This window comes from Prosopis cineraria, unplaced genomic scaffold (assembly GCF_029017545.1).
Source record: "Prosopis cineraria cultivar Desert tree isolate PC_DT_omini unplaced genomic scaffold, ASM2901754v1 PC10, whole genome shotgun sequence".
Classification (NCBI taxonomy): domain Eukaryota; kingdom Viridiplantae; phylum Streptophyta; class Magnoliopsida; order Fabales; family Fabaceae; genus Prosopis; species Prosopis cineraria.
Window position 1 is genome coordinate 6,067,926 of NW_026555341.1, and position 7,931 is coordinate 6,075,856.

Below are 7,931 nucleotides of genomic sequence, written 5' to 3' on the forward strand. Positions count from 1 at the left end.
TCTGTCACTTGCCTTGGCCTTCAATCCAACAACTACCACTACAATCCAAGACCGTCATCCCTAGATCAAAGAGAAAGTCAACAGATTGTCAATCTTGTAATTTTGACGCCCTTTCAAGGGCTCTTGTTTATGCCTCCCCACCGAAATACGCGGTTCATTTTTAATTTGATGCCCATACTTTTCTTAAATTTAAATCATTTCATACTATTTGGCATAGTTTCTTAATTTCATCCTTACTATCCCATGACACTGTTTCTTTCAAAATGATCGATTGGGCTAACACGTGTATCTACATATATCGCATGACCTATTTGAGCTACCGAAAACATGAGACTAACAGTAACAATAACAAGCACCGCATGAGCTAACATGTGGCACGGTATCTTTTCCATCCAGTTCTTGTTAGGGAGGTCAACGAAGGGAAGTTTAATAAAGCATATTTATCATCAAAATTAAATCTTCTCATCAAAATTGAAATATTTAAGTTTACAAATCCTCAATAAAGCATGCATATCATCATAATTAAATCTTCTCAAAACTGTAGCAACACTATTTTACAATTAGTTTTCAGAATTCGAATCGTTTATATGTAATTTTCCTTTTTTTTTTAATTTAACATGGAAACGACACATATTTTAGGAACATGGAGTAAGTTGAAAATAACCTCAAGATTACGAGGACTAATTGAATAATAAAGAAAGTATGGGCATGAAATATGAAATTTTGCCTGGAAAAGGAAATAAAAGGCTCGCCCATTGTAATTGTGGCCGATTAAATGTCAACGGTCCTCGTTGCTTCCAGAGATGCTACAACCATCTTTTGTCCCGCCTCCTTTAAAGCAAACCTCAGGTCCTCTTCCACACCCATACTTCCTTTTACCCCCGCGCAAACAGAGCAAAATATCAGAGACCCCAAAACCCACAACCCAAGAGAAGCGAGCAAGGATCATCCCCAGAAATGAAGCTTGTTTGGTCCCCAGAGACGGCATCAAAAGCATACATCGATACAGTTAAATCTGTAAGCACTCAGTCCACAGCAAGATATGCTTCTTCTGTTCAGTACGGGAATTTCAATCTGTGTTCCATGATCCATCCCTAATATTTTCTTTTCTTTCCCCCTTTTACAGTGTGAGCTTTTCCGCGAATCAGGCGTGGCAGAGCTTGTTTCGGCCATGGCTGCAGGATGGAACGCACAACTCATAGTGGAAACTTGGTCGCTGGGCGGAGTTATGCCCACAAGCGTAGGCTTAGAAATAGCAAGTCGTCACACGGGTGGACGACATGTATGCGTAGTCCCCGATGAACGGTCAAGATCAGAGTACGTTCGGAGCATGGGTGAGGCCGGCATGTCGCCGGAGGTTATCGTGGGAGAAGCAGAGGAAGTCATGAACGGCTTATCAGGCATAGACTTCTTGGTGGTGGACTCTCGCCGCAAGGACTTCTCGAGAGTGCTGAGGCTCGCAAAACTGAGCAGCAAGGGGGCGGTGCTGGTATGCAAGAATGCAAACTCGAGGGCCAGCTCCGGCTTTAAATGGCGGTGCGTTCTGGACGAAAGATCGAGGCGTCTTGTTCGTTCGGTGTTTCTTCCGGTCGGAAAAGGGCTCGATATGGCTCACATCTCCGCCTTAGGGGGCAATTCAGGATCTGCCGTCAAGGGCAGCAAGAGATGGATCAAACATGTTGATCAACAATCAGGGGAGGTCCATGTTATCAGACGGTGAATCTTGTGTTCGAGTGCCCACTTTAATGACAACGACAAAACCTCCCTTTTTTTCTCATTGTTGTAAATACATCATATGAAGAATCTTTCTCCTTTCTTTACAATCTTTTTACATTCTCAGGTTGACAAATACTGGTGAGAGCCAGAGGATTTGTTAAATTATCTTCATTGCTCGTTCCTTGGTGGAGGTGCTTGACATAGGATAGAGTAATAGTAGCAAGAGCAAGAAGATTTACTGTAGCATGCAAATGAATGACATGATCTTATGAGAGTATTTTTGTATCAGCGTGATCGGTGGACGTAGATTGTAACCGTCAATGCCTCCCTTTTACTTCTTTTTCCCTTCATTAAATTCTCTGAAAGTGGCATCTGGCGTCCCTAGATAAGCGTTTCTCGTCGCCGCCACTGTTTCCTAACTTACATGGGAAGAAATCAAGAATCTACACCACTAACCAGCCATCTTTAACATAAATTTTGATACAGCAGGTTAAATCCCTTGTTCCTGCTTCAGCATTTTCTCCAGAAGAACAAGCAGCTATGCATTTTTTTGGAAAAAGAAAATGTCGAAGCAATGAAAATTCAATTATGCCCAAATGCATGTTCTGTGGCTAGAGTTGTAGCTATTTTTCACTCATCTTTTTCTCCTGGCATTGTTTCACCAACCAAGATCAAACATTGAAGTTGAAAGAGATTAAAAATAGGAAAATCTTGAGCTGTTAATCTTCAAATTCGAGATACTTTAATGTACACATGATCCACTGTTATCCGCATACATTGAACCCATAAAAACTAGTTAATTTAAAGAATAATGTAGAGTATATCCTAAGTCCTAAATCTATAGCTGTCAATCTGCGCTATTCCCTCTGGTCCGGTGCCCAATGTGTGCTTCTGGCATTATCCCAATGTATATACCAACAACTGCAACCAAAAAGGGGGGAAAAATCAGAGCATTTAAATCTGAGAATGAAACTTCATTGAGGTCCTTTCAGCAAGCTGGTCGTTGGGTTAGGCTTCTGACGTCCACCTCGTACATTCGATTGCTCATCGCACGTACAATTATGGGATCAAAGGATTGAGCTTTCATGCCCTGCAACCTAGATAAAACACATTAATAAACAACAGGAAAACATACTAAACAAGCGTACTTAGAAAAGAAACTCAACCAATGATAATGAACTTACTATGTAATGATCAAGAACTGCGAACTTTGGGTATTCCATAACATAGTCCCAACTAAACTTACTTCTTCTAAATGCTTTCTTATCTGAGAGCGCTTTCTTGCTCTTAAGGCGTTTCTGCTCTCCAATAGCAGCCCTTCAAAGTTACACGAGCCACAAAGATCAGCTACATGCCCTTCAACATCGAGTAGCACCAATGTAACTTAACCGAAAAACAACATAGCACGCAATAAAGAAATTATATCATTGTAGCTTGAAGAACTAGAAATTTTTAAAATAGTTAACATCTTCGCAACTTTCTTCTTTCGTTCTTCCGAGGGAGGTGGTGGGACATACACTGCAGCATCAATAATTGCCTGATTTTTCCATTAGATAGCAACAAAAATTACCAAGTTAAAAAAAGAAGCTTTTTTCTTTTTTCTTTTTTTGGGGGGGGGAGTTAACAGAGGAACAAAATTCTTCCTTTGGTGACCCTAACCAGGTAGGATGAGGAATGATAATCAGTTTCTGAATGGATTTATAGGCTCGCTCACAAGAAGTAAATAACAAGTATAACTAATTAAAACTAAGACATGTCTCAAAAAATGAATAGTAACCAACTAATTAAAAATGAATAGTAAACAAGGACCGTATAGTAGCCAACTGAGAAGGACCTAAAATCAATGAATAGTAAGCACAAGTCTAAGAAACGAGTTTATAAATTACTTCCCTATCCTGCATTCTTCCACCAGGCCCTCATTTCAGAAAGTAGTAGTCTTGTCTTAACCAGCTGACATCTACAGCTTCCATCTTGTTTCAAAGATGTCACTGAACTCATGAATATTTCTTTTCTTCTTTTTTATCAAGCTAATGATGGGAGGAGAGGGTATATGGAAGCAAGTTTATTTTGCAAATGTCCCCAGCATAACAAAGTTCGATGCTCATGCAAACTTTTGAACAATTTTAATCCAAGTCTATTATCGACTGTTCTATATTACCTCAAAGTTTTTCCAAAGCATCCTCGATGTTAACCCTGAGAAAGAGTAGCAGAATCAGGGCAACTTCTCTTGCAACACACAAGGGAACCACAAATCAAATAAAATGAAAGGGAAGATACACACTTTCGTGTTCTAGTTTTTGTTAAGGAAATCACAAGTTCCACATCCTTGTCGACGCGATTTTTTTCCTGCTCGAGACCTATTAAAGTTAGACCAAGAACTGAGGGAAAACAGGATCTAGAAATCAACTTATGAATAAAAATCACGATCCGTGAGATAAAGAGTGTGACTATCTGCTGTAAGCAGTATATGAAAAGGTACAAACACACATATCCACGCATGTGCACACATTAATACACATATCTATACGTACACTATTAAGATTATCCTTCTGGTAAAAAAAAAGAGTACAATATTAAGATTTAGGAAAATTGAACATTCCATTGTTTTGTACCTAAACAAAAAGATCTGTTGCCACAAACCATTTGCATAATTTTCTCCCAGATCCTATCACCTAATCAATATGCATTTTTAACATTCAACCGCATGTCCACCTGGGTGTTCACGGTCCAAGAAACAATTATGAGCAACAAATGGGCAATATCTCATAGCACGGATGCAAAACAAAGAAAGGATGAAATTAATAGCAATTTTGAAGCAAAGTTACCACCAAAAGTTAATAATAAGTTCCAGCAAAGTAGTAAATAGCCAAATACTGTTAAACTGACCTTTATTTACATTTTGACCTCCAGGTCCCCCACTTCTCGCAAAGCTCACTATAACATGATCTGAAACAAAAATAAAGTACTTAAAATCCATATAATTTACTTAAAAGTGGGGAAACATAATGAACCTGACACTAGAATTGGGAGAAAATCTGAGATATCTTTATTGAGCATATGCAAGAATTTATACAAGAGTATTTAACACAAGGGATAAAACTATTCTAACTTAAACTGTTAATGAGGTTCTGTAATGGACCAGGATCCAGCAGCTTAGTGAAGACATCCGCAAGCTGATCAGCTGAGCGAATAGGAAGAAGTTTGACCGGATTGGATCAGACCTTTTCTCGAGCTAGATGACCGTCCAGTTTTATATGTTTAGTACGCTCACGAAACATTGGGTTTGCTGCAATTTGGAGGACTGAGTGATTATCACAGAACAGAGAAGCGGGCAGATCATGAAGGAGGAGGTAAAGCAACCATTGCATTTCACAAGCTGTGGCAGCCAAGGCACAATATTCAGCCTTAGAGGACGATCTAGAAATGGTAGGCTGCTTCTTAGACTTCAAAGAAATGAGAGTGTGACCAAGAAAAGTGCAGAAACCTGTGACAAACAGCAATGGGTATCCATACAACTAGCCCAACCTGAATCACTAAAGGCCTTAAGTTGAAAGTCAGAAGAACTAGGAAAGAAAAGACCTTTAGCAGGTTCTCCTTTGATGTAGTGAAGAATATAATGAATGGCCTGTAAGTGAGAATCATGTGGATCAGAAAGAAATTGATTTAAGTGCTGGACAGGAAAACAGAGACCCGGATGGGTAGTGGTGAGATATAACAAGCAGCCAACCAAAGTTCAATAAGCTGATGAATCAGCTAGCGGAGTACCAGCATATCCTTAGACAGCTTAAAATTCTTATCTAAAGGAGATTTGGCAAGTTCACAATCAAGATAACCTGCAGCATGAAGAAGTTCCAAAGCAAACTTGCGCTGATACAAAACAATACCAAAGGTAGAACGAGCCACTTCAAGACCAAGGAAGTACGTAAGTTCTCCAAGGTCTTTAATCTTGAAAGCCTCATTAAGAAGAGACTTGATATGAGTGATTTCAGCCATATCATCACCAGCTAACAATATCATCCACAAAAACAAGAAGAGCAGTAAAAGAACCTTTATGAGAACGTGTTAAAAGGGAATGATCTGCAACAGATTGTGTATAGCCATAAGAGAGGAAAGCAGAAGAAAGCTTGGCAAACCATAGATGACTAGCTTGTTTTAAGCCATAGAGCAATTTCTGAAGCTTGCAGACAAGAGAAGAATCAGTAGTAGGAAATCCTTGAGGTAAAACCATGTAAAACTCCTCATGCAAATCCCCATGAAGGAAGGCATTATTCACATGAAGTTGATGAAGAAACCAGCCTTTAGCAGCAGCCAAAGAAAGAACCAATCGAACAGCAGTCGTCATAGCCACAGGAGAAAAGTTGTCAAAATAATCAATTCCTTCAGTTTGAGTATAGCCTTCGGCCACTAATCAGCCTTTGTAGCGATCCAGCTCACCATTAGACTTAAGTTTCTTCTTAAAAGACCCACTTGCAGCCAATGGGTTGCTTACCGGTAAACAAGTAAGGATCCAGGTATGGTTTTGCTCAAGAGCAGAAAGTTCATCAGCCAATGCATCCCTCCAGTGTTGATATTTATTTGAATGTTCTAGGTTCGGGGTCAGTGGAAAGAGAAAGGCCATAAATGCAATGGTTAGTGGACAAATGATCATATGAGATAACAGAAGAAAGGGAATGGCGTTTACCTTTGTCATCAGATGTTGGTTCGGAGGTAAAGTAAGGAACAATGCTAGTCATGCAGATAACCAGGTTTTTTTATGACATCTAGAGGAACAACGAAGTAGTGGAGGAGATAAAGAATAAATAAATCAGAATCATCACTAAACTGCAGCATCATTGAGTTCATTAAAAGAAGACAGTGGCTATGAAAATCTCTGAATAAACAGATCAATGGACAGTTTCTTAATAGGGTCCTGGGATAAGGATAGTCTCTAACTGCTGAAAAATGAAAAGTGGCAGAAAACCATTACAAATTGAAATTTACGCAGAAGTACTCTAATAAGCATCGAGCGACACCAAATTTAAAAAGGCATACTGCTTCAGAGAAAATAGAATTCTATTAATATCTCTAGAACATTGGAGATAAGATCTTCCAGGAAATTTATACCTCAACCCTTAGATTGGATGGGAAGAAAATTAGAGAGGAGAGAATACCGAGGAAAAACTCCCAAAAACAGTAATTTCTAGTATTCTCTCCTCCCATTTCCCCTGTAAAACCAAGCCTAAGTGAAAATTTGGATAGAAAGAAATATCGGTTTAAGTTTTGCAGCGATTGCTCAGATATCAAATGCCTGAGCTCGGTCTTCAGCTTCTTGCAGAAGCTGCTGAACCTGGGAGGGCCAAGCTGGTACTTTCTTCTCACCACCATCAGCATCTGAAGCTGCGCATCGAATAGCGCTGGAACCAATCCAGCGTCGTGGTAACGGAAGAACAGCATTCCCACAAGCTAAAGTCTAAGGACTTTCTGGGGTTTTAGGAAGCCTGCGCAGAGAAGAGATCGGGAAATACGAGAGTGCAATATCTCCTTCAACATCATTCTGCTGGTCTTCCCGACGGCAGCCATGGAGAAATCGCAGAATTTCGTACACAATCCTCCTGCTCTTCACTTTCCTGACAAGAGCGGCCAGGGACCCAAATCTACGTGTAATATTTGATAGGCAGAGAATAATTTTTAAAAATAAATTTGAATAAATATATGTCTCATTTCGATGTCAGCACGACTCTGTCCTTTAACTTACTAAATTAAAAAATTACAAGAGTTGAGTTTTATTACGTAAAGAAATTAATCTACTTCGGTGAGTCATTTCAATATATATGTCGCGTCATACAATAACAATTGTTTGATTTTATCACCAGGAAACATATAGCGTGAAAATTAAGTGGGAGGCTCCAAGACCTAGATGGATCAAACTCAACACAGATGGAGCGGCGAGAGGGATCCTTGGTTCAACTTGCTATGGGCGACTTTTTCGAAACGAGAAAGGGAACTAGTTTGGCGGCTTTGCATGCAACTTGGGTAGCTGCTCAGCGAAGAATGCAGAATATTGGAGCGTGCGTCGTGGCTTGAGAATGGCGACGAAACTAACCTCACCAAGCTTAATGTGGAAACCAACTCGATGACAGTTTTGAAACAATTAGAAGACTTGAACAAGGTGGCTCTCCTCAGTGGCACCTGCGACGGGCCATTAAGTTTACTAGTATGGATTGGCAGATCCAAGA

The 7,931-nt window shown here is 39.8% G+C and overlaps 1 protein-coding gene and 1 long non-coding RNA gene across 14 annotated transcripts; one reads left to right on the top strand and one right to left on the bottom strand.

Annotated features, from left to right (window-relative positions):
- Positions 1 to 754: 754 nt before the first annotated feature.
- LOC129321672 (uncharacterized) lies at positions 755 to 2,004 on the top strand. The gene is made up of 2 exons (XM_054967526.1): positions 755 to 1,017; positions 1,127 to 2,004. The coding sequence occupies exons 1-2, from the start codon at positions 958 to 960 to the stop codon at positions 1,718 to 1,720; spliced, it is 654 nt and encodes a 217-aa protein (XP_054823501.1). The 5' UTR covers positions 755 to 957; the 3' UTR covers positions 1,721 to 2,004.
- A 406-nt stretch (positions 2,005 to 2,410) lies between these two features.
- On the bottom strand, positions 2,411 to 7,371 carry LOC129321673 (uncharacterized). Of its 13 annotated transcripts, none has more exons than XR_008596067.1 (6): positions 4,856 to 7,371; positions 4,603 to 4,662; positions 4,329 to 4,428; positions 3,998 to 4,062; positions 2,901 to 3,909; positions 2,411 to 2,813 (listed from the first exon to the last, which is right to left on the bottom strand). It is a non-coding gene; the product is annotated as an uncharacterized LOC129321673 (long non-coding RNA). The 13 variants fall into 13 exon arrangements; XR_008596063.1 differs by having other exon boundaries at positions 4,826 to 7,371; XR_008596071.1 differs by having other exon boundaries at positions 2,901 to 3,072; positions 3,875 to 3,909; positions 4,603 to 7,370.
- Positions 7,372 to 7,931: the final 560 nt, after the last annotated feature.